Source organism: Grammomys surdaster, unplaced genomic scaffold, assembly GCF_004785775.1.
Source record: "Grammomys surdaster isolate TR1022 unplaced genomic scaffold, NIH_TR_1.0 1036, whole genome shotgun sequence".
Classification (NCBI taxonomy): domain Eukaryota; kingdom Metazoa; phylum Chordata; class Mammalia; order Rodentia; family Muridae; genus Grammomys; species Grammomys surdaster.
In genome coordinates, this window is record NW_021605455.1 from 2,174,307 (window position 1) to 2,200,568 (window position 26,262).

At 43.8% G+C, this 26,262-nt stretch overlaps 1 protein-coding gene across 2 annotated transcripts in view; it reads left to right on the forward strand.

Annotated features, from left to right (window-relative positions):
* Loxhd1 (lipoxygenase homology domains 1) overlaps nt 1–26,262 on the forward strand; it is a 160,437-nt gene that overhangs the window by 32,737 nt on the left and 101,438 nt on the right. For both annotated transcript variants that reach the window (XM_028783217.1, XM_028783218.1), the window contains exons 5-12: nt 4,269–4,367; nt 11,841–11,989; nt 13,544–13,667; nt 15,148–15,398; nt 18,869–19,004; nt 19,447–19,607; nt 20,576–20,662; nt 21,348–21,483. In XM_028783217.1, coding sequence (XP_028639050.1) covers nt 4,269–4,367; nt 11,841–11,989; nt 13,544–13,667; nt 15,148–15,398; nt 18,869–19,004; nt 19,447–19,607; nt 20,576–20,662; nt 21,348–21,483 — 1,143 coding nt within the window. The remainder of the gene's footprint in view (nt 1–4,268; nt 4,368–11,840; nt 11,990–13,543; nt 13,668–15,147; nt 15,399–18,868; nt 19,005–19,446; nt 19,608–20,575; nt 20,663–21,347; nt 21,484–26,262) is intronic.

The following is a 26,262-nucleotide window of genomic DNA, read 5'->3' on the forward strand; positions in this document are numbered from 1 at the left end:
AGAGAGAGAGATAGAGATAGAGATAGATAGATAGATAGATAGATAGATAGATAGATAGATAGATGAAGCAAAAGGAGGAATGCTACTCATGCTACACCAAATTCTGAGATTCCAATGAAGTTGTAACAAAGAAAACTTTATTGGGACACTGTTGTACCCATTTTGTTCATGTAGTATGGTCTGTAGCTACTTACAGAAACTCTGTAAAGAGCTTTATTGAGGTTCATGTACACCTGTCCATTTAGTGTTGTTTCACAATTTGGTGAAAGGTATATAGTCACATAACCACTACCACAAGCAAAGTGTTTCTGTCATCTAGAAAGTTCCTTCTGCTCCGTTGTGGTCAACTCTCCTCACCCACCCCTGGTCGGAAGCATATGGTTGAGTTTGTGCCATAGCATCAGGATGGAGTCATTGTAACGAAGACCATATGGCCTGTAAACACCTAAAATATGTGTTTTGTATTATAACTGGCCCTTTCCAGGAAAACTGTACTGACCCCATGCAGGGCAGAGGAGACCACTGTTAATCTTGGAAGAACCTTGAATCCAAAGTCAAGAGACTGTTATGGTTCACAGCTGTGTGACTTGGGCAGGTCACTCACCCTCTGAAGCTCTGTCCTTGTCATTTCTATAAATGACAATATCAACTGTACCTGTCACGATATGTCTCACATGACCATTGTCTGGATCAGATGACTTCAGAGATGTGCAAGAGCTTTGTCAGCCGTCAAGTCCTTCTCGACTGCTTAGTGCCATTCACCCAAGAAAACGGGTCGTCATGGCATTGCCAGGGACATGATCTTTAGCCCTTTCTTCGTAACTTCATAACTTCTCCCAGCTTTACCCTTCCTCCTGGCCTCTGGGGAGGATTTCTTCAGGCCTTCTGTGTCAGTCCCCTTCATTCTGGACAATATCAGGGTGTCAAGTTGGTTTTCCTATTGATGGGTCAATTTTGTGGTGAATTCTACATCCAAAAGTCCACGTGTTAGTTATTTTTTGACTTCACTGTGACAAATCACTTGATAGAACTAGCTTGAAGGAGGATGAGGTTACAGGCTCCCAGGATCAGGGGATTTCAACTCATCATGGTGGGGAAGACATCAGGGAGCGGCTGGTGGACCTCCTCACACAGCAGCTGACTGGAAAGCAGAGAGCTTGTGTTAGAGTCGCAAGCAGATAGCTATCGCTCTGAAGGCCTGTCCCCAGTGACATGCTTCTGCAACCCAGTGGCCACGCTTCGTCAGGGCTATTATACACAAACTTTCAAAACAGCACTAGCAGCTGGGGACCAAGTGTTCAAAATGCAAACCTGTAGGGGACACTTCACATTCAAATGTAACATCGTGTGTGGCCCAGTCTGCCTGTGGAGGAAGGCTCCACACTCTGGGCTATTTGTTTTTGTTCAGACTTCCTCTTTTGTATTACACTGACTCACCTGTTAGGGTTGCACCGGGACATTGTGCCCTCAGGCCTTGTTTTGGAAACTGACAGATAGCATGAAGTCCTGCTGAAGAGCAGGTGTGTAGACAGAGGAGGTGTGTAGACAGAAGAGGTGGGAAGCCCTGAAAAATCCCCACTGCCCATTGATGGGAACTTTGAAATAATGGGGATACAAGGAGGACCTCCTTATCCCTGTGGTCCTTCTCTTTCCATGGTGTGATTAGCAATCACCTAATAGCAAAAGTTTGCTGTGCACCCAGGAATCCACCTAGAGACTCATAACCCCATTGTGACATAGAAAGCTCCGGAGACGCCAGAGGATGGCTGCCTCTTTCCTCCCGTAGTGTCCACTTCATTCCCTGATCCCTGGGCTCAGATCTATTGTTACCTCATCTGGAAAGGCCTCAAAGCTTCTCCCAGTTCTGGGATCTTGGGCCCTGGCTTTGATCTCTCTCTACTTGCTTCATTCTGGCTCAATATCCTACCTCTCCACACTCTCCCGAGGATGGGTAGGTACAGTGTTCCTGTAGTCCACTTTCGGCTCCTGCAACCCAGGCTTTCCTTGTGCTGCAATGGAGATCGAATGGTCTACAATTCCTAAAACATTTCCTATCAGACACTTTCCAGATTTTGTTTTAAAGTGATGGCTCCCTTAATCTCTTGGCTTCTTCATCAATGGTATCTCTGCTACAGTGTCTCTGACACATGACTCTCTACCCAACTGTGTGGCATACAGTAACTACTTGGGTGTCTCCAGGGATGGGAGATTCACCCAAAGGGCACCCCATTCCTTAGCTGCAATTTTTTTTTTGCTATTCAAAAATCTTTAAGAGTTTTTATCATCTGGCTGCCTTATCATCTGGCTCAGTGATGGAAGTCTGTGCTCTGGAATGATTCAGAACCCACTTTCTACAAGTCCTCCCCTTCCTCTCTTTTCCTGCCTCTGCTCCACAAGGCCTGGGTCCTTGTGAGATCCTGCTTTCTCTCCTTTACTACAAGGTGCCTGGAAGCAGCCTTTGGAAGCGCCCTTGGGCTTCCACCTTGGCATCACCAGCTGCAGTGATCTGCCATCTTGCCATCACTAAGCAGGCTCAGGGAGCCCTCGAGTGGTACTGGAGAAAGTCGTATGATGGTTTGAATGAGATGTTTCCCATAGACTCGGGCTGTTTGAGGAGGTTTAGGGGGTGTGAACTTGTTAGCAGAGTTAAGCCACCAGAGACAAGCTTTGAGAGTTTAAAGACTGGTGTTGTTTCTAGTTTGCTCCACAGGATCAGAGGACTCCTACCCCTTCCTTTGTGGGCTTTGCTGAGTGAGGTTTGTGGAAAGGAGCCATCATCTGGTATAGGCTTGATGCTCTCACCAGCAAAGAGCAATTGAAATGCACTGGAGGAATAGGGGTGTCTTCTCTACACCCTTTTCAGGAGCTGTGACGTGTCACCTCTCCAGGCTGATCCTGTGCTACAGAGAGTACCAGAGGGGGGAAATGGGCAGGCTTGAATTTTTCTCCTTACTCCTTTGCCCTCAACAACTTCCTGGGAACTTCAAGTTTCAAGAAATTGGATTCAGTTTGCATTCCAACATGCTGCCTGTAGGTTTAGCAGTACACTAGGGGGTGTAGAAGGGAAAGAAGAAAGGAGGGAAGAAGGGAAGGAAGGGGGAAGAAGGGAGGGAAGGGGGAAGAAGGGAGGGAAGGGGGAAGAAGGAGGAAGGCAGGTAGGGTGGGAAGGAAAATGTCCTGAATGTATCCATGTATCCCCTTTTTTAAGTTTTAGAGGAAATGAGTAACTTGGATTCAGGCAACAGTAGACAGGACAAGATTTAACAAAGGTCTTTCTTACAAACCACACAACCTTGGGAAAACTCAATGCCATCACACAGACATCAGCAGAGTTGGAAAAGGCAGCTTTGGAAGCTGGAGATGGAGGTCAGGGAAGAGTCTAGGGAAGCAGTGAGCTGAAGGGCCAGCATTCTGGGTCCTGGCTAGAATCGCTAGTTTTTAATCAGCTTAGCAAATTGGGCATAGCATATCTGATAGGAATGACTTTGTAAACTAGAAAGCCAGGTAGGAAGGGAAAAGGGAAGAGAGAGTTATCTTAGACCTCAATATTGTTGCCATCTAAGAAAATCTGGAAGCATCTCCTTGTCCTAACCAGACACATTATCTTCTGGCCTTTATTTTCTACCCTAAGGTAGGCTCCTGATGGTGAGACCTAACCAGAGCTCAGCATGCTCTCAAGTATGTGTTGACCCTACCCTATTGGAGGCTATGACTGAGGCTGCATTGGGGTTACAATGAATTGATTTTTGTCCAGTGAGTGCAGCAATAACACAGGAAGCAGATGTCGGTTTTTTTAACTTGTGTTTTGCTGCTCACTGTTGATTTTAGTTCAATCTCTGTGTTGTCTATGGCCTTGATAGACATAGATTTTATTTTCACTTGCAGAATCCAATCTCCTCAGTGCACATCAGTATTGTTTTACAGTGTGGAAAACAGACAGAAAGCAGTGATAGGTGTGTAGAGAACTCAGCGTCATCTCAGTAGCTCAGAGGAGACATGGTAGGGGACGTGTTAGATGAAAACAGAGGCTCTCCTTCTCCTATGACTTAGGTATTACCTAGAGTTCAGTGATGACCTTTTGTAGCCAACCTTGAGTGACTTCTTTTTGCCTTGATATTGACAGTAATGATAGTGACAGCCATGCTGATAATTCATTATCTTATGGACATCTGTGGGAAGGATGGATGGTCCAGAAGCTATCTATGCACCTCTAGTTTTCTTTTCTTGGGATCCTAATGAGGCAACACTTTCTTTGTCCTTGTTCCCAGGAAACAAGTATGAAATCAAGGTATACACTGGTGACGTGATTGGTGCAGGGACAGATGCTGATGTCTTTATCAATATCTTTGGAGAGTATGGAGACACAGGTAATGGGTCATTTCCTCACAAGTAACACCCAGTACAGCTCCCTAGAGTGGCTGCCTCTTATAATTCAGCTTCCTCTTTCTTTCTTTCTGTTGAACATCTCTCTTCTCTTCTTGTGCTGTGATTTGCTATGGTTTGTACCAACAGTAGGGTATCTACCTTAGTGGTCAAATGTATGTATGTGTGACAGGTTTTCACCCCCCCCTTGCTCCTCCCCTCTCTCAGTGTATGTGGTGTGATTTGCAGAATAAGATATTCCCGGGTTTAGATTGATTAAAATCACATCCTAAACTATGGACAAACCCGAATTTCACATCCCCAGGAACTCATTCTTAATTTCTTTATTGCTGTAAGTTCTGTCCTCATGTGGTCGGTTGTGGGATGTAGTAAAATTCAGTATAGTGATGTGGGATGGACCAGAGTGGACTAAGGAATAGAATAGACCTTGGTCTCCCAGGTGAAGCAGAAACTGCACACAGATACAGCTACAGGTACTGGGAGGAAGTTCAGGTCTCAGGCTGGGACAGGTGGTTTTCTCGTACTTCTGCCAATTTATTGAAATAACACAGAAACCAGAAAAGTTACAGAGATGTGTGAATTTGGGGTAGAATACATCAGAGAATTTAACATGTATTGCTGAACTTATAAGGAATGAAAAAGAACTCTTCAGTTTCCAGACATAAAGGAGAGACTCAAAACAAAAACCAGAGTACTAGCTATGAATCGATCCTGTAGCTCTCACAAGGAGGGGGCTTTCATCCTCATCAATCTAGAAGACAGGTTTTTGTGCTCACTGGGGGTCAGAATGTGAGTTTCAGGTCCTGAATGAGGCAAGAGATTGAAGTTAGAACCATGCACGAAGCCAGGATCCCCAGAGAGTCTCAGAGACAGCCCTAGTGAAAAGCAGACCAATGGCTTGTGCGTGGGCACAGTCACTGGTTCTCTGCAAAAACTTGAAGTTAAAACAAAAACAACTGAAAATTTATGCTACTTAGGGACCTGAGGTCTGATTCTTATGCTAGATTTATGACTTCAGAACCCCTCTCGCCCTACACAGAATACTTGGTTTAAGCTGGATGTGATGGCATGAACATTTAATTCTAGCACTCAGAAGGTAGAGGTAGGCTGATGTCTCAGAGTCCCAGGCCAACTTTGTCTACACAGTAAGCTCCTGGTCAGTCAGGGCTGTATAATGAGACCATGTCTCAAACAGCAACAAAACTAAAAAAGAATGTTTAGTTCATAGTGAGTGAATCTCCATTAACACTCATAAAGGCCTTTCTAAGACTGTACATGATTCCCATGAATGAAGCTTTAGAGTGAGTTTTTTTTTTCCAAAACTATGAAACACTTAAGGACACAACCCACCGTGATGAAGGTGTAATTCACACAGCAATCAGAATGAAATCCCCAGGGCTTTCAGAGTGGTATTGGGATAGCCTGTCAGTTAAAAAAATTTAAACTGTTAACAACATGTAAGAAGGAACCAAGGAAAGCACTGCACCATTAAAAACAGCACATTAGGAAAAATAACCAAACAAAACCCCAGGAAGTAAAAACATGGCCGCTAAAGGTAAGTGCCTTGGAGGTGCACTGCAAGTAAAGATGCCGAAGAAAGGATTAGTGACCTGCAAGTCTATGAGCAAACCCCTCAGATGGAGAGAAAGGGTTGGGAAGGAGACAGGAGAGCAGGGAAAGGAGGGAGGTCTGAGAGAGGTTGGTCCAGAGACAGAGGATGCCGGGCACAGGCAAGAAGAAATATTCCAAGAGACAATGGCCGGAAGTGTTTTTAAGACCCAGTAGATCTGAATTGTCAGCTTAAGGTAGCTAAATGACTCATGGACTAGAGTCTATGAAGGAATCTATCTTACCCTGTTAAACCAAAAGTAAAGAGAAAAATCTGAGAGGAAGCAAAGCTGGCAGGTCACTTTCTGTGAAAATTCCACTCAGGCGGATGGATAAATCCCATCACCAATGACAGAGGTTGTAAATTCATGTACTCACACCTTTAATATTTTCTTCAAGGACATATGTCAGCCATACATTCCACAACAGATAAGCTGTCATTTCAGGTAATGGGGAAAATTAACAAATTTTTATTCTTCGAAAGAGGAATGGACAAGATATATGTCCTACGCTCATGCTTGAGCGGCCACTAGGATGGACTGCTCAATGTGGTGGCTTTTGCCTATAGATCCTAGCACTTGGGACACTGGAGCAATAGAAACAGGAGTTTTAGGTTAGCCTGGGCTACATATTGAGTTTAAGGTCAGCCTACCTCACATATGCTGAAAGACTCTGTCACACACACAAAAGTAAACAAAATATTGATAGCCATGTAACAAACCTAAGCAAGCACCAACCACAAAACATAACAGTGACTAACACAGAGGAAATATTTACCCAAGATATTGACGATTGAGATATGAGTAGAAAATTGATAAGACATTATGAAGAATTTATCCATTACCCATCTCCCCACCTTCGGAGTAGTTAAAACTATGAACTGTAGACTTCATTAAGTGTGAATATTAAAATTATAAAAGTAAACCCCAAAGTAAAAACGTATAATCCATAAATGGATTCAATCCTTGAATGAATTCAAGGTCCAAACTTTCAGTCAATCTAAGAGAAGCAATGGGGAAACATGGCTGACAGCAGAAGTACATACATTGACTATCACAGAAGTAGGAAAACTTGTTAGTGAAGAATCAATAGTCTTGCCAGGCACATTTAGAATCCCAGCACTTTGAGGGAGGGACAGGAGAACTGGAGTTTGAGGCCAACCTGAGCTCTTAACACGATTCTCTTTCATAAAGATATTCTCACAGTGTATAAAAATAAATAAAAATCCAGCTTAAATACATGAAAGGCGAAATTTGGAAATGAATCAAGCAACATGAAGAATTCTGGGAAAATATCACCAACATGAAAGAAGCTGGGTCAACACTATCCATAACCATCATCAGAAGATGAACACTACCTATCATGTATCCATGTCTATCACTGTCAGGATGTAGGCAAACTAGTTTGTTAGAAGTAAAGAAAGGCATAGTGCTGACATCATCATCACTATCACTTTCACTGCCACCACCACCACCGCCACCGCCACCAGCACCAGCACCACCAGCACCACCGCCACCGCCACCATCACCAGCACCACCAGCACCACCAGCACCACCACCAGCACCACCACCAGCACCACCACCAGCACCACCACCAGCACCATTGCCACCACCACCACCAGCACCAGCACCAGCACCAGCACCACCACCATCATCACTATCACCACCACCACCACCAGCACCACCATCACCACCATCACCATTGCCATCATCATCATCTGAAATAGAATGTTTCAGGATGCTAACAGTGCTGAGCAGGTGTGGCCACCTCTGATAACTGCCCCATTTTAGATCATCTTGGAAGCGTGCAGCGAAGCAAGATGGCAGACATTAGAGAGGGTTATTAGCTTAGGAGCTGGGAATCTTCAAGCTACATCATCAGAGAAGCATTTCTGTCTGCGCTGGGCTGGGAGTTGGAGTCTCACGAGAACGGACCTGGAAGAATCCCAGTTTTCTGTGTTAGCATTCAGACCTGGGAAAGCACAAGGTTCTCCCTTGGCATGATAAGAAACTGGTGTCCACATCCTGTGAATGCCACTGTATGCCATAACCTGGCCTTTTATCTCAGCATCCTTCATAGGATATGGGTTTGATTGTCTCAGGGCCTTGCAGAAGCCAGTTTACAATACTAAAACAATGAGAACATCCATTCAAAATTACCCAGGACTTCAGACCCACAAATTGTATATATTTAAAAACCTCTAACAAATATTTAAGAAATAGTTACTGTCCATCCTCTATAAATTATTTGAAGGAAAATAAAAAGAGACAATGCATCTAGTTCAATTTAAGAATTTGGCTATGAACTGTAGACTTCATCAAGCTAAGTGTGAATATAAAAACTATAAAAGTAAACACCCAAAGTAAAAATGTATAATCCATAAATTGGTAGAATGAATTCAAGGTCCAAACATTCAGTCAATCCAAGAGAAGCAATGGGAAAATACTATGCAGGTAAAGTTGAGAGAGAAATACATAGGTTATATTCATTTATGAAAGAAAAAACCCCCAAATGTTTAGTATAAAAACATACCTTTTACATTAGAAATTAGCACATAAGAATGACTCTAAAGAAAGAGCTTTCTGGGAAACACAGTATACAAATAAAAGAAAAGAAGTACCCACGAATGGGAGAAGACTGAAACTTACTAAGATGTCACATTTCCTGGTTCTTTTTATAGAAGAATAATAGCATTTCAGAAAAGTTCCTAAAAGCCAACAACCAAAGCTTAGACTGCTATTAAAATGTAGACCTATAAAGAGCTAAATATTGCCAAAATAATCTTGAGAAATGAAAACAGTAAAACTGTGCTGGTGAGATGACTCAACAGGTAAAAGCATTCACTGCCAAATAGGACAACTGAGTTCGATCCCTGGGACCCACACGGTAAAGAAACAAACCGACCTGGCTTCTGAAAGTTGACCTCTGACCTCCACATGTGTACCACAGTGAGGATGCTTCTCACACATGCGAAACTAATAGATATAATTTATAAAAACAGAAAATAGTAGGAAAGATAAGACTAATGGGAGAGATTTGCCCTGTCAGAAATTAAGATGGTGGAGATATTTAAAAATTTAAACTAGGTTTATTCAATTGGTTTAGTGTCTGCATAAGAAACACACGTGCGTGGTGTAGGTGTGGAGGTGGGTGCACAGCTTTTGTGAATTGTCTCTTGCTTTCCATTGTGGGTTCCAGGAATCGAACTCATGTTGTCCAGTTTGGTAGCAAATGGCTTTATGAATGGAGCCATTTCACAGCCCCATCACAGATCTTTAAAAAGTCGGACATTGTGGTGTGAGAAGGATAAATACAATTGTTCGATGGAAAAGAATAAAGAATCTAGAAATACTTATCAGGATGTCATTATGCATGATAAACCAAAGGGCGAAGATAAGACGTTCAGTTACTGGTGTTTGAACAATTGCCTAACATTCTGGGAAAAGACAAAATTAGATTCTAATCTTTGACAGTGTACAAAAATAGCTTCCCAATGGCTAAAGACTTAAATGTGGAAAACTATTGGAAATTTTGAAAGGCATTTTCAGATAGCGTGAATTAACTTTAATCTACAGATGAAATTTACCCAAAGCACACATGAACATTTATACACGTACTCACATGCACACATGTGTGCACACATATATGTGTGCATTTATGTACACATTTGTGTATGCACACACACCAAAGAAAATAAACAACAAAATAGCATAAAAATTTTTAAAAGATGGAAGAAGGCCTATCCTTTTCTAAAGGGAAATGGAGAACGAGTAGATGGGGATGGGGAGGAGGGACTGGAAGGAGAGGAGGGAGGGAAAACTGGGTCTGAATGCAACATATCAAAGAATAAATCAATAAAAATTGAGCGAACAAATTAGAATAAAAATGACTGATGCATATTGCCTAAACGACACAGAATTTATGTATATATGTCATAAGTTCAATCTCTCAAAAAAGTAAGGAAATACAGACTGAAACCACAATGAGATGCCATCCTACACAGAATAAAACTTTAAAATACAGATGCTAATAGTGGTTATGTGCAGTGGGGTGCTGGTGGAAATTTACACCACACACCCATTCTGGAGAGCAGTGTTGCCTGACAAACTAAAGCTGACCGTACACCAGTTTAGCGACCATCCATGCACAGTGTGTGTAGCACAGATTTTAACAGTGTGCAGAGGAACGGCATAAAATTGTCCATCTCGGTGATATTTTCGGTAGTACGTTCTGAAACATTTGTACACCAAGAGAAGAAAGTAGAGTTGTACCTTTTGTCACTTGGCTCTGGTAGGGCAGTTAAAGAGTAGACCGTCACCAGCATCCACAGGGTCAACAAACTTCTGGTGACTGAAAGGATTCTCCTGAAAGGCCCGCAGAGATGACAGCAGAGGAACGGTAGCAACCCCTCCAGCAGTGCCTCTGTCATGGTGCCTGCTATGTTCTGGGGCTGCCCAGTGTGTGGAAATGCAGCAGATCTCACTCACAGACACCTTGCAACAGTCACTCTGTCAGCCCCACTGTGAAGATAAAGGACTTTGAGGCTGTGAGACGCGCACCATGCTATCATTTATGTAGAAGTCAGAAACAGCCACAAGTGGCCTGTGTCTCTTAGAGATGCATACACGTGCTAAGGATTCTGGGATGGTACATGCCGAGGTGAGGGGCAGAGTAGGAGGGGGAAATGAACTAGGACTCCGTAGACATAGCTACTGAGTTTGTATCCTTAAATAAACCAGACAAACTGAAAGGTCTTGGGGCTGGGGAGATGGCGCAGGGCTCAAGAGCACTTGCTGCACTTGTAGAGGACCCAGGTTCTGTTCCCAACGTCCACATGGTTGCTTACAACCCTCTATGACTCCAGTTCCATGGCTTCTAGCACCCTCTTCTGTCTCCCTTGGACACCAGCCACACACAAAGTGAGCTTATACACATGCATGCTAAACACTCATGCACATAAAATAAAACCAAATAAATCTTTTGTTAAACTGTGAAAGGTAGGAAGCAAACTAGGCAAAATGTTAGCAACTACTACACCCCTCACATCTGGGTGGTGGGTACCTGAACACTGGTAATTATTTTCTATATTTCTGGAGGTCAAAATGTAAATTTAGAAAAAGAGAAACCATGGGAATAGTTGAGCGGAAAAGTTGACGCTTTGATGGCACCAGGAAGACTACTTTGTACACCCATGATCACAGGAATGTGGCTATGGAGAAGGGCAAGACAGAGAGACTGGTTAGAACAGGACTCTAAATTCTGTGTTCATTGCCCATGACTCTGGATGAATGATTTAATTTCTAAGTCTCGGTTTCTTCATTTGCAGGACTAAGTTAATAGTGCATCCCTGTTGGATAGTAGTGAGGAGTAAGAGAGAAAGCTCCATGCCAGACACAGTGTCTGCTACTAGCTGCAGGCATTGTGTCCAGGACAGGGCTGCGCAAAGGGGGCCAGGATCCCAGCAGCAGCCCCTATACCAAATGCTATGCTCACTGCTCTCGTTCAGGACAAGCAATGGGCAAAAGCAGATGAGATCCCGAGTCTTAGGATAGGAGTACAATTTGGTTCACAGAGGCAGAGACTGCAGAATAAAGCTGAAATGAGAAACCTAGTTATGAGACTCGGGAACCAGCCACATAGGAGGCAAACTGAGATTTCCCCAAGGCTGGAGGATGTAAGGAGCTGTTAGATCCCAGTAGGGAGCTGCCCTTGACTTTGTAAGAGCTCTTTCAGTGGGTGGACCATTAAGGCTTCTGGTTCTTCTTTCTTCTCGTCTCCTCTTTCTTTTTTTTCTTTTTTTCTTTTTTTTCTTTCTTTTTTTTGTAACTTTCTTGCTCCTGTGCATTTAGGGGAGCGTAGGCTGGAAAATGAAAAGGACAACTTTGAAAAGGGAGCTGAAGACAAGTTCATGCTGGATGCGCCGGATTTGGGGCAGCTGATGAAGATCAATGTGGGCCACAACAACAAGGGGGGGTCTGCAGGTTGGTTCCTGTCCAAGGTAAGTTCGGCTCCTTATCTGCTACTTCTGAGGCATGGGAGGGGAAAGCCAGGCTCTTCAGAGGCCTGAAACTTCCTACTCTACATTTGCCTAAGTCCACTGGCCATCCATGCTGACCTCCGGGTTGCCTCCAAGACTGACCTTGTTAAAACTTCTAGAATCCTACTTCTCTTGTCTGAGCCAGCCAGAGCCTAACTATCCTTCAAGGCTCTATGAAGCCCCGGACCCTCCTAATTTCTCTGTGAGTGTGTATGTGTGTGTGTGTGTGTGTGCGTGTGTGTGTGTGTGTGTGTGTGTGTGTGTTTCCCTTCATCTGTGCAGAACAGAACCCTACCCAATCAGGCTGTGTACGAGTGATGGAAGTTAATCCAGTACTGCTTGGGGAGAGTACTTAGTTGCAGCTGACACTTCATAGTGACTTCAAGGCCACTTGAAGTCACTTCAACAACACCTGTTTACTCAGGCGTTCTGAGCCTATGTGGGAGGAAGTGAAGACTGTAGCCCAGGGTCATTTGATGTATCTGTGGCCCATTTTAGGAAAGATAAACAAGACATTTCCCCTGTCTGGCAGTTTTGTTCTTTTGGCTACATTTTAGGGGGTGTCTTACCCTCTTTGGCCTCCACATTGGGAAGTCTTTCCTTGCAATGTGATATGTCTCTCCAGTCACTGAATATAGTTGGCTTCAACATGGACAGGTTCCTTCTCTGGACTCAGTCTCACCAAAAGAACTTGCCTCTCAGAAGATCTTTTCTTATGGGCTTGTTGATAGATTGAGAATATTCCTTCCAAATAACAACTTTTGCTTTTCAACACACACACACACACACACACACACACACACACACACACACACACGTGCACACACACACACCACAGAAGAAAGAACACCTTACTGCTTATGTTTCCACTGTTCATCACAGAGTATGTCTGTCTTTCCAGTCCTGTTTCATAGCTGGGTCCAAAAGGCGCATTTGGAAGGTATTTTCAGCACTTCAGTATGTTCTAGAAAACACAGCTTCACCAACCCAGCTTATAGTTTTGGTGGGGAAACTTCATCTATGGCCGCTTAGAGTTGCCTCCCTGGCAGCTGTTGATGTTTTCTAACGTGACCACCATGTCCCAGGATTCCCTGCCCTGGTTTCCGCGCACAGTTCCCATTTGCACAGACTGTGCTTCTCATCAGTAAGGTCAGAAGTCCAACCTTCAACAGAGAGAAGCAATTCTCTGATACGCCAGCTCTCAGATCCAGCCCCGCCCCCTTTCATCGCAGCTCACTGAGCGTATCCTTATACACTTTGCTTCAATTCTCTGAAATGACTTGAGGCAGTGGAGGATTAGTGGCTGAGATTCAAGTACAGGAGGTTGCCGATCATCCCCGGATGGCTTTCTGAGGGTTTCCTAGTAGCAGCTGTGTTCGGTGACAAGCTCTCCTTGAGGTGCGAGGAGCTTCAAGTGCCTTCTTAGAGCGCACTCCTGACTAGACGGGACCGTAGATCACCAGGCATGCCCTCAATGACACTTAAGCTCATTTGTTCCTGTCTTCTCCTTCTCAGATCATCATTGAAGATATAGGGAACAAAAGGAAATACGACTTCCCCCTTAACCGCTGGCTGGCGCTGGATGAAGATGATGGCAAAATCCAGAGAGACATCTTAGTGGGTGGAGCTGAGACCACAGGTAGGGCTGGGGAGAGGCGGGGCTCCCGCTGGACCATCCTTTCTTCTTGAGAGTCAGTACCTGTGTCTGTGGCTTACAACTGTGATCAAACAGGAGGCAGCTGGGTTTGAAGACAGCATCTTCACTGCCCTAGAAAATGCTCTAGCTCTCTGCTTTGCAGCCAACGCTTCTGATGCCCGAGCAGACGGAGCAACGGCCTGACATTCTTAGCTATGGGTAGAAGGAACTAAAGGAGAAAGCCAGAAGGAGAATTTGTAACCCTCTTACATTTTATTTAATCTTTACAGCCACCTACAACACAGGCATTGTCTTGTTCCCAACTCACAGACGAGAAAACTGAGGCATGTAGAAGTTCAGAAAGATGTCCAGGGTCACATAGCTCGTCGAAGGCAGACTTTGTTTGGACTTTGATCTGCCTCCTGAAGTCCTCTTCTCTGTAAACTCCACAGAAAACTTCCACCCCTCAGCCTGTCTGAGGCAGTCACTGAGGTTCTAGAAGACTCACACAGCTGTACATATCTGAGAACTTGCCCTCTGCTGAAGTCCATCGTTCCCCTGACTGGAGATACAGCCAGAGTTTTGTAGTGTAATGTGAAGATTACACCACAAATTGGCTCCAGTTTCCTCATCAGGAGACAACACTACTTTCTGCCATTTCCCAGCTCCTCTGCCCCCCCTGCTGCATCTGCCCTTGAGTCACCCTTCCTAACACCCATTCCTTCTGCTCTTCTGGGCATCCTCATCTCCCTGCCTGCCCCTTCTCCTATTCCTGCCCTGTTTACTGTTTTCCCTGTTCTTAAGCCTTGGGACAGGCTAAAAGGATGCCAGCAAGCCCTTAACAGAGTTTCTGGTTCAAATGTTGGTGCTTGTTCTTTGTTCCTTTTGCCCTACTTAGGAGTTTACTTAGCACTTGGTGGTTTTTCTGCCGACTTCTGCGGGCTCACAATACCACCTGGTTGATCAAAACCCAAGCTGACCTGCCTTATTGTGATCCCTCCCTCTTCCTCAGCCCAGGGGGATCGGGAAGATGTTAGTGACCCTTCTCAAAAGTTATATTTTTCAGCAAAAAGAACCGTATGAACCAGATAGGCCAGAGATAAATCTCCATCAATGGATTTGACTATTATAATTAGATTAGACATAACAGAATTTATCTGGCAGCTATTAATAATGTACACATGGTAATTAACATTAATAATAAGTACTATTTTTAGTCAGCTCAATTTTCTTCCTGTCTTTGTTTCCCGTAATGAGTGCTGACAGTTTTCCTGAGATGATAGAGACAGCTCACCCCCAGCCTCATATATACTAACATGATATTGTAAACCAAATGAGGTTGTGAGGGACACTGGTCTGAGTGCATAAAACACGGGGCTCGCCATGGGCATGTGTGGGAGAGCAGTGTTGTAGCAAAGATGGAGACAGAGGGATGTTCCAGTGAAACCACTTTGAACCCTTTCTGCCCTTCTCTCCACACCAGCCATAACCTACATTGTCACTGTCTTCACTGGGGATATCCGGGGAGCTGGAACTAAATCAAAAATCTATTTGGTGATGTTTGGAGCCCGAGGAAACAAGAACAGTGGGAAAATCTTCCTGGAGGGTGGCGTGTTTGACAGGGGCCGCACAGACATCTTCCATATCGACCTGGCTGTCCTCCTCAGTCCCCTGAGCCGGGTCTCCATTGGGCATGGCAACATAGGCGTCAACCGAGGCTGGTACTGTGAGAAGGTAAGGGGCCAGCCTATGAACGTTCTCTGGGTCAGTGGGTTCTTCATTAACCCTGAAGACAAACTCTACCCTGTATCCTTGTGATGGCTGTTCTCAGTTGTCAACTCAGCTACATCTGGAATTAACTAAATAAGACACAAGCTGCTGGGCATAGCTATGAGGGATTTTTAGTTAACTGGATTATTTGAGGTAGGAAGACCCACCCTAAATCTGGACCACATCTTCCGGTGGCAGCCTGTGTAAAGGACAAGGAAGAAGTTCTTTCTTTGCTCTTTACTTGCTTGCCTTCTCTCTCCCTTCCCCTCTCCCTCCTCCCCTCCCTCTTTCTCTGTCAAATCCATTCCTTTACTGGCATTAGAGCCTACTTCTTTGGAATTCGAGTGTATACTGAAGAGCAGCTGAGGATATCCAGCCTTGTGAACTGAGAAACTACTGGATTTTTGGACTTTCTGTTGGTAGACAGCTGTTGTTGGGCTGGTGGGACCACAGCCTGTTAGCTATTCTAATAAATCCTGTGTGTGTGTGTGTGTGTGTGTCCACCAAGCAGGACAGGAGGAAGACTGTGAGGTTTAATCAATGGAATAGAGGAGAAAACCCAGAAATAACCCACATATCTACAGACACTTGATATTTGACAAAGAAGTCAAAATTAAACAATGGAAAAAAAGAAAGCAACTTCAACAAATGGTGCTGGTCTAACTGGATATCTGCATGTTAAAGAATGTAAATAGGTCCATATTCATCACCCTGCACAAAACTCAAGTCCAAGTGGATCAAAGACCTCAACATAAAACCAGACACACTAAATATCATAGAAGAGAAAGTGGGAAAGTGCTGTGAATACAATGGTACAGGAGACAACTTTTTGAACAGAACACCAATAGCTCAGGCACTAAGATCAACAATTAATAAATAGAATCTCATAAAACAAAAAAGCTTGTGTAAGGCCAAGGACCATCAATAGGACAAAATAGCCAGCCTATAGAATGGGAAAAGACTTCACCAGCCCTACATCTGACAGAGGGTTAATATCCAAAATATATAAAGAACTCAAGGAAATAGACAGCATCAAACCAAATAACCCAATTTAAAAATGTGGTACAGAGCTAAACAGAGAATTCTCAACAGAGGAGTCTTTAGTGCCTGAGAAGCACTTAAAGAAATATTCAGCATCCTTAGTCATCAAGGAAATGCAAATCAAAACCACTCTGAGATTGCAACTTACACTGGTCAGAATGGCTAAGATTAAAACCTCAAGTCATAGCACAGGCTGATGACGACGTGGAGCAACGGAACACACCTCCATTGCTGGTGGGAGTGCAAACTTGTACAACCACTTTGGAAATCAATTTGACTGTTTCTCAGAAAATTGGGAATAGTTTTACCTCCAGACCCAGCTATACTATTCCTGGGCATATGCCCAAAAGATGCTCCACCATACCACAAGGTCAACTACGCTCATAGGTGCTTTATTCCTAATAGTCAGAAACTGGAAACAACCTAGATGTCCCTCAACCAAAGAATGGATAAAGAAAATGTTGTACAGTTGCACAATGGTATTCTCTCAGTCTCTCTCTCTCTCTCTCTCTCTCTCTCTCTCTCTCTCTCTTTCTCCTTTCTCTCTCTCTCTCCCTTTCTGTATATCTTTTATAAGTTTTGAGACAGAGTCTCATTGTTTCCTGGGTTGGCTTTGAACTCACTCTGCAGCCCTGGTAGACTCCCTAATAACTACGACCACAGACCAGAACCATCAAGATTTACTTGATAATTCTTATCATTAAGGAAGCTTGAGAAGCAATGATTAAGTTTCAGTGGGAAATCAAGATTTTTTTCCATTGAAAGTAAAATCAGTGCTTTCCAAAACAGACAGACAAACAAAACCACAACTCCTTTCTGCTTTCTACTCTGTTCCACGAATTGATTTAATAAATTTCTTCACCAACACTGCATTCATTTGCCTTCATTTTATACATTTGTACTATTTCTGCTGGAACAAATTAAGTGCCACCTCCTCCTTTATTAAAGGGCAGATGGATGTCTGCCATCATTTAATATCCCAGAAGAATTTTAGGCTCTCCCTAAATTAATGAAATGCTAACTGGATCTGCAGCAGTGATTGCCATCATCCCCAACACTGCAACCCTTTAACACAGTTCCTCATGTTCTGCTGACTCTCAACCATAAAATTATCTTTTCTCTATTTTATAACTGTCATTTCCCCACTGTTATGAATTATAGTGTGAGTAACTGATATACAAGATATCTGATATGTAAACCCTAAAGGAGTCATGACCCCACAGGTTGAGAACCACTGATCTACAGAGTCCCTTGAGAAAACTAATTTTTTTTAATATGCCAACTTACCTTATCTATGAGAATGGTGTACTTCTTAAAATTCAGGTCTTTAAAACTGTTTTTCAATGTAGTTTTACATGTCTTCCTCAACACAGTGTATGTCTTTGTCAGGAGCAATCGTATAGATCTTACAATTTGTATTGTCACAAGCACTCTTACAAATGATCATTTATATTTGTTACTGATCAAGTACCTTTCCATGCGCTGAGTTTACATAGAACCATCTTTTAAGCTGTGTGTTAATTTTAATAATTTTTCTATACATTCTTTGAAGGTTTTCTCTGCCAGCAAGTCCTCCCATAACTTGGTTGGTTTTCAGGCTCCTTACCACAGAGAGGCTTTACCATTTCTTTTAAAACTATGGGTACATAGCCTACGATCTACAGTAGCATGCTGAACAGAAAACGGAATAGTGTATGTCTTTGTTTTGTTTCTAATTGTGTATGTGCACACACATGTATGTGTGCATATGTGTGTCTGTGTGTCTCTGTGTGTGTCTGAGTGTACATATTTGTGCATGTCTGTGTGTGTGTGCATAAAGCCTAGGGTATTATGCGTGCTAAGTTCTACCACTGAGCTGCACCTCCAGCCTTTGTTTATTATTTAAAAGCAACTAGTTTTATTTAGCTAATTATGTTTGAGGAGGTTGGTATATGTTATTAAACTGATTAAATGCATTATTTTCTACTTCTTCCACGTTAAGAGTTGTTTTCTGAGCTAGTGTTGAATTCTGTTTATGGCTGTTTTCTGTTCGTTGTGAGTTAGTCCTGTGATCTTTCTCCTTTCTTAAGTTGATACGCTGTGCACTGGATGAATGCGCTTTCTAATGCTTAGCCAACTCTGTGTTGCATTTTTAGGCTAAAACTAGTGATGACAGCTACCATGAAAGACTTCTCGTTCAAATAATAATTTTTTAAAAAGTATTTAATTTTCTATCTGCAAAAGATTCTTGAAAGAGGTATTTTTTTAAATTAAGATTTAATGAGAAAGTAAGATGGAAAGTATCATCCCTTGGAGGTCCTAACACAGACACATGTGTCCCGGGAGGCTGCCGAGCACTGAGCGGCCCCACCAGTGGACCTCACACAGGAGACGCATGTGCTCTGCCCTCCTAGGTGGTGATACTATGCCCCTTCACCGGCATCCAGCAGACTTTCCCCTGCAGCAATTGGCTGGATGAGAAGAAGGCAGATGGGTTGATTGAGCGTCAGCTCTATGAGATGGTGTCTCTGAGGAAGAAGCGGCTGAAAAGTAAGTTTGAGGGACCCAGAATCCGGAGCCACCTCCCGCCACCCGGCCCCAGACCGAAGCTCGGTTCTGCAAGGTTACAGGCCATGCACTGTTGCAGAGATATCACCAGTGTCCCCAAACTGAAGGAGCTGCTGTGATGGACATGGGGTTAAGCTGCGTGATTCACTCAGCAAGTCCCAATGCACTAGCCACAAGATGGTGGAGGCAGCTCTTGTCTACCGCTAAAATGTAGTGCGTCGCTAGCCGTTAAGTAAGACACTAACAGGTCTTATTTTAATAGAGGATCCTTCGTGTTATATATTCTGCACTTGTTTAAACGGCTTCTAAGAGCAGACATAATCATGTATAAATTCCAATCCTGATCTTTTCATTTTTTTCCCCCGTCTTTCTTCCCCACTGACACTTGGAGCTTATGATGCATCTTGGTTGGCCTGTTTTGTAGAATTTCCTTGGTCCCTTTGGGTCTGGACAACTGATCTGAAGAAAGCCGGCACCAACTCGCCCATCTTCATCCAGATTTATGGGAAGAAGGGTCGGACAGATGAGATTCTTCTGAATCCCAACAACAAATGGTTCAAACCAGGCATCATTGAGAAGTTCAGGGTAGGAAGGAAATGTGATGGATGGGAGGGGATTGGAAAAGAAACAGGGAGCACAGGATATCTCAGTTCTCTCTGCCAGACTTTCGACCAAGTTTAAAGGCAAAAGGTACATTGGAGACTTTGGACTTCCACAGCAATGGCAAATTTGATGATTTATAGGCAGTTTATTGAAAGAGATTTAGTTCATATTTGATCTTCCACCTGAAATGGTCTAAGATGAAGTTTAGGGGACAGAGCCAGCAAGGAATGCTGGGAGCATTCAAGAGTGAGGTGAACAGGGGAATTGTGTGGACTCAGAGGCCCAGAGCACAGTTATATTGTTCAACCTGGTTGCATTCGAGTGTAAGGACCAAATTTAAGGGAAAAATATGAATTTTGGAGCGTTTGAAAGAACATCCATCTTTGAACTTTGCAGTATGTACGAAGAGTGAGTCTCTGCCCTCAGAGGCGCCGCTCCACCTCTAAGGGGAAGACCCTGTAATTTGCTGCTCTTCTTTCCGAGCACCCCACTGATAGTTCTATTCCACCATCAAGCTCTTTGCTCTTTATGTATTTGTCTTCTCTGCCAGACCTGAGCCCCTGGGGAAAGGGCAGGGCCGCTGTACTGATCTTTTTGTCTGTCTCCGTGCCCAGCAGACTCCCGGGGCTGCGGCCCTGTGCTAATTTGCAGGGCTGCCATATGGATTTTGTTACTGAAGATCTCTTGGCTGAATCCCACTGTGGGTCAGTTATTTTTGTTCAGTTTCACTAGCCCAGACTGAACGTTCCTTTCACATAGCCGTCTCGGTCCCATGAGCCACCGGTTACCAGGGACGTGGGAGAATGGACTGTTTGAGCGTGGCTAGGAACAAATCCATCCTTACTGGGAAAAGGCAGCCCAAAGGAGCACCCACTTGCCTGTGGTCAGCTTTGGGGACAGATGTATTCCTGTGAATGTGTCCACACAGACTTTTTTATTTCTCCTTGTAGATGGAGCTCCCAGATCTTGGCAGGTTCTATAAGATCCGGGCATGGCATGATAGGCAGAACCCTGGCTCTGGGTGGCATTTAGAAAAGGTAAGGTGTTCTTTGAAGGGAGGGGAGGAGCCAGGCCTATCACCTTTCATGATCATATCATTTACATTTGCTTCTGTATTTGTGAGGATGGAGGTGGGAAGGGTGGACATGGGCCATATGTTTTGATGGGGACAGATAGGGAGAGTCCTTTCAAAGTAGACAGAGAAAATGCTCAGGTGTCCATGGGATTTGCATCCAGTCCTGCCTCCCAGGTGCTAGGTGAATGAATGTGGGCTTCTAGGAGACCAGAGAAAGAAACAGCAATCTGATCACCTGCCTTCTACAAGAGCCAAGAGATCTCATTCTTAAGATGAGACAGCAGGCCTGCCATAGGGCTCCACACCTTTGATTCCAGCACTAGGAGGCAGAGGCAGGCTGATCTCTGAGTTTGAGGCTAGCCTGGTCTACAAAGTGAGTTCCAGGACTAAGCAGAGAAACCCTGTCTTGAAAAAACCAAGTAAGGTAAAATAAAAAAAAAAAGAACACACACATGTACATGTGTGCCCACGCCTCCACACATAGACACACACATACACAGATACACAGACACACACATACAGACACACACACACACACACACACACACACACACACACAGTGATTAGGATGACAGAATGAGGAGCACAGGGCTTGGGTGAGATATCTGATGGTCCCACCTGCTTACCTCAAGACCACCCTATTGTAGATGACTCTGATGAATACTCTGAATAAGGACAAATATAACTTCAATTGCAATCGCTGGCTGGATGCCAATGAGGATGACAATGAGATTGTGAGGGAGATGACGGCGGAAGGCCCAACTGTGCGGAGGATCATGGGAAGTAAGTACTGAGCCATTGGCTGCCACAGGAGGCAGTGGGACTTGACTTGCTGAGCTAGTGAGGGCCTGGAAGTCTCATCTGCTGCGCATCATCGCCTTCTCTGAACACTGCAGCGGACTAGTTAAGTTCCAGCCTTAAGACTGGCTGGAAGAATCCATTCCAGGGCATGGTGCTAGAACTCCCTTGTGATGTGTATGGTGTGGAGGGAAAGGAGATGGACAGGTTTTCAAGCTGGCCACATGAGGATGTGAGGAATCTTCATTAAGCAAGATACCCAGAAGCTCCTCGAGATTAAAGGAAATAACTTCTTTACTTTTCACTTGGTGAGTTTTCTCCACACAGTAAAGCTGGATCTGGGCTTTACTTTTTTATGGCACACTAAGCTGATACCCAGTGAATCCTTTGAGACCAGTAGGAGAAGGATTAAGTTTTTTAACCTGGAGTCCAGCATTCACTTTCAAAGGACCAAAGGGAGGCCATTTTGCCTCTAGGTTATAGCAGCAGCATAGTGGCAAATACGAAGAATACTTTATTCTGTTCTCTGGGAAACACTACTTTCTAAGTGATAACAGTGTTTTCACAATGTCGGAAATGAGCTTGATAGCCATTGCTGCACTAGAGCAGACATTACCAATCGATCAAAATTGGTATGGAGGAAAATTAACCTAGTTTTTATCCTTGTGGCTGCTCTTAATTTTTCAACAGGAATATTTAAAAAGTGATACTGAAAAATAATCATAAAAAGTGTAATGTACACAGAAAATTAAAACCAGATGTGCTTCCTGGAGCCCTCCTAAATATTTCAATATCTCAATTCACAAGTGATCATGTGATACTTCTGAACACTCTGTAGTTAGCTGTACACTTAGTAGAAGCTTTGGATATGTTTGTTGAAATAACTTGATTAGAGTTAGATACTCAGGTAGATATTACATATATATTCCAGATAGCAAGTATCTACAAATGAAGTCATTCCATCTATTAGACTAAGAAGACAATACTTACAACTAGTACTGTGTTTCTTCCCATTTTTGTCTCTTCTTCATTTTAATTCTGTATATAACTACAGAATGCTTATCTTGAAAAGACTTAGCAATAGCCCAAAGTAGAACTGAGGAAGCTTCTGCCATGGTTAGACGGTTGGCTATGGACAGTCAGACTCGGAGCAGGTCTTGTGCTTATTGGTTCAATGACTGTCTGTCCTGAGACACCACTCCCACTTTTGCATATTCAATATTTGCATAGAAAACAAAGCCATCGTTTCTCTTTACATACGATAACATCAGCTCCATCCAATGGAGAGTTTATGTAGTGTGTAGTTCATGAAGGCAGAAAGGCATCTGTTCCTACCCATCTCTGCGTCTATGCCAGCACTGTGCCTGCAGGGCTCAAGAAGACCTTATAACCAGTTCTTACTATTTCAGTGCCCTGGCCTCGTCTTCTGAAGTTTCCCAGCACTTTTATCCTTGAGCATTTGGAGGGAGGGACTGCTTTTCATGACTTCTCAACTCATAGCTCTGACCAGCTTTCTCAGGGTGCCTTTTCACATAGAGGACTGTAGAGCTACACATTGCTGGGTTCCACGATAGCATTTCCAATCCAGTGGGTCTGCAGTAGGACCCCAGAACACACTTAATTTTGGGAATATCAGCACTGCCCCCAAGGAAGCACACTGAGACTCACCTTACTAAAGATGTTTCACTTTTCTGCTGTTTGACGGCTTCCAGAATTTTCTTGCTGTTTCTGTTTCTCCTCCATCAAGTATTTTGGTGAAAGCTTTTTATTTGTTTAGATCTTTGAAGCCAATTGTAGATTCTCATCATAGTGAGGTTACCCCAAAGGAAACATCTGTTAGTTTTACCTGGAATGCCCAGCATGTTCTCTGCTCTTTGCCTTAACTGAGGCATGACCTTCCCTCAAGAATCATCTTTTCTGTCCTCATAAACCATGGGGGCACAGGGCGGGGCACATTCTTCTGACTCATTCTTTTTTTTATTGGATGTTTTATTTACATTTCCTATGTTGTCCCCTTATCCCATTCCCCACCCACCCAGGAACCCCCAATCCCCTCACCCCTCCTCCTTCTTCTCTGTGGATGTAACCTCTATCTACCCCCCCCCACTCCCACCTCCCCACCCCCAAAATTCCCACCCCCTGGGGCATCCAGCCTTCATGAGGTCAAGGTTCTCTTCTTCCACCTATGCCCAGCAGGGCCCTCCACTCTTACATATTCAACTGAAGCCCTGGATCCCCCCCTAAGTGCTCCCAGGCTGGTGGTTTAGACCCTGGGAGCTGTGGTTGGTTGGTATTGTTGCTTTCCTCATGGTACCGCAAATCCTTTCAGCTCCTTCAGTCTTCACTCTAACTCCTCCATTGAGAACCCCATTATCAGTTCAATGGCTAGTTGTGAGTATCTGCCTCTGAGTATGTCAGACTCTTGAAGGCCTCTGAGGAGATATCCATATCAGGCTCTTATCAGCATGCACTTCCTGACTTCCACATCAGCTTCTACCTTTGGTGATTGCACATGGGATAGATATCTAGGTGGAGTGGTCTTGAAATGGCCCTTCCTTCAGTTTCTGTCCCTCACTTTGTCTCCAACCCTGAGATTCCATCTCACACCAGTCAGAATGGCTAAGATTAAAAACGTAGTTGATAGTAGATGCTGGCGAGGGTGTGGAGAAAGAGGAACACTCCTCCATTGTTGGTGGGACTGCAAGATGGTGCAACCACTTTGGAAATCAGTCTGGCGGTTCCTCAGAAAATTGGACATAGCGTTACCTGAGGATCCAGCTATACCACTGCTAGGCATATACCCAGAAGATGCTCGAACATATAACAAGGACATATGCTCAACTATGTTCATAGCAGCCTTATTTATAATAGCCAGGAGCTGGAAAGAACCCAGATGTCCTTCAACTGAGGAATGGATTAAAAAAATGTGGTATATTTACACAATGGAGTACAACTCAGCTATTAAAAACAATGAATTCGAGAGTTTCCTAGGTAAATGGATGGAACTAGAAATTATCATCCTGAGTGAGGTAAGCCAATCACAAAAGAACACACATGCTATTCACTGACTCACTCTTCCATCTTTAGATCCTTGCTATACGTTCCTGGGTTCCATATTCCTCACTGAAAGTGTTGACACCAACTTTTGGTGCTTCATGATCCCAGGATAGTTCATTGGCTTGTTGGAGGAGCTGTAGGAAAAGGCTGTACTATGTGAACTAGGTAGGTTACACAACAGGAAGTTGTTTTCCAGTAGTTCTGGAAGCTACAGTCCATGATCAAGATGTTTGCAAGGTTTATCTCCCTGTATCTTTCTCATCCCCTTAGACTCAGTTGTACTTGTATTCTCAGATGGTTCTCTGGGTCCCTGCTCACCTGTGTTCTAGTTTCTCCCTCTTACAAGGATGCCAGCATATTGGATCAGGTCCCATCCCTATAGTCTCATTTTATCTTAATTATCTCTTAAAGATACTGTCTCCAAATGGTCTTAGAGATCTTGGGGGTTAGAATCTCAGCAAGTGAGTTAGAGATAGGGATTTCAATGGAGTTCATAATAGGCAATATCTCTTAGAGCATGGTCAAGGGTCAATTTATATCAAATTTCCCATTGAAATGCAGGTTCCAGATATGCTGATTGGACTCCCAGGCCTATGCCTGATGTGCCAGTTAGTTAGGAAAGAGAGACCTAATGGGATATAATTGTGACCAAATTGGCCTGTGGGAATGAATGTCTTTTGAAATTTGTCTTAATTGATATAGGAACACCCACTGGCTGGGCCCTAAATTGTGCAAGAATAGGTAGCAAGCAACAAGGACATACCTACCCTCTCATCACTCTTGATTATGGTTGTGAACATGACTAGCCTTGAATTCCTGCCTTGACTTCCCTGAAATAGAGGATCGTAACCTGGAATTATAAGCCAAATAAACACTTTCTTCCCAAAGCTGGTTTTAATTAGGGAATTTGTCATAGCAACAGAAATGGAAACAGGGCCCAGGTAACGTGAATATCAGCCCTTATCGTCCAGCCTCCTTATGCCACGACTCACTTCACCCCATCCTTGAATCCTCTAGCGCCTTCATCTCCGTATTCCTTCTGGTGTTCCAGGGTATTTCTGTACTCAGTGTGAGGGGCTGGGTTTGAGATGCAAACCCACATATGATTTTACATGGTGAGAAATACTGCTCTAAAATCAGACTGAGGCTGAACAGACTAGAAGACAGATGAAAACATTCAAGAAATCACTTGAAGGTGGAACTGGATGGGGGTTGGTCGTAACTTCTGTGGAAACCCAGCTATCATAAGTGTCCTACCCAGGCAGCTATTGTTACAAGTTGCAAAGTCCATCCAGCAAGGGCTCTGACACTAGAAGCCATAGGAAGAAAAACATTTCCACAGACTCCGTATCAGCTGTGCATAGAATACAGGCTTTTCATTGCTGTAATTTGACTATTCTTTGAAAGATGAATTTCTTTTTTAAAATGTACTTATTTATTCATTCACTTTACATCCCAAATTGTGCCCTCCCCACTCCCACCCTCACAAATCCCTCCACCCATTACTTCTTTCTCTTCTTCTCAGAGAAGGGGAAGCCTACCCTGGAGTAGTCTAGTTAGGGGAAAGGGATCCGATGGCAGGCAACTAAGTCAGAGAGAGCCTCCACTCCAATTGTTAGGGGATCCATATGAAGACCAAGCTTCCCATCTGCCACAAATGTGTAGGGACCTAAGTCCAGTCCCTGCTGGTTGGTTGGTGGTTCAGTC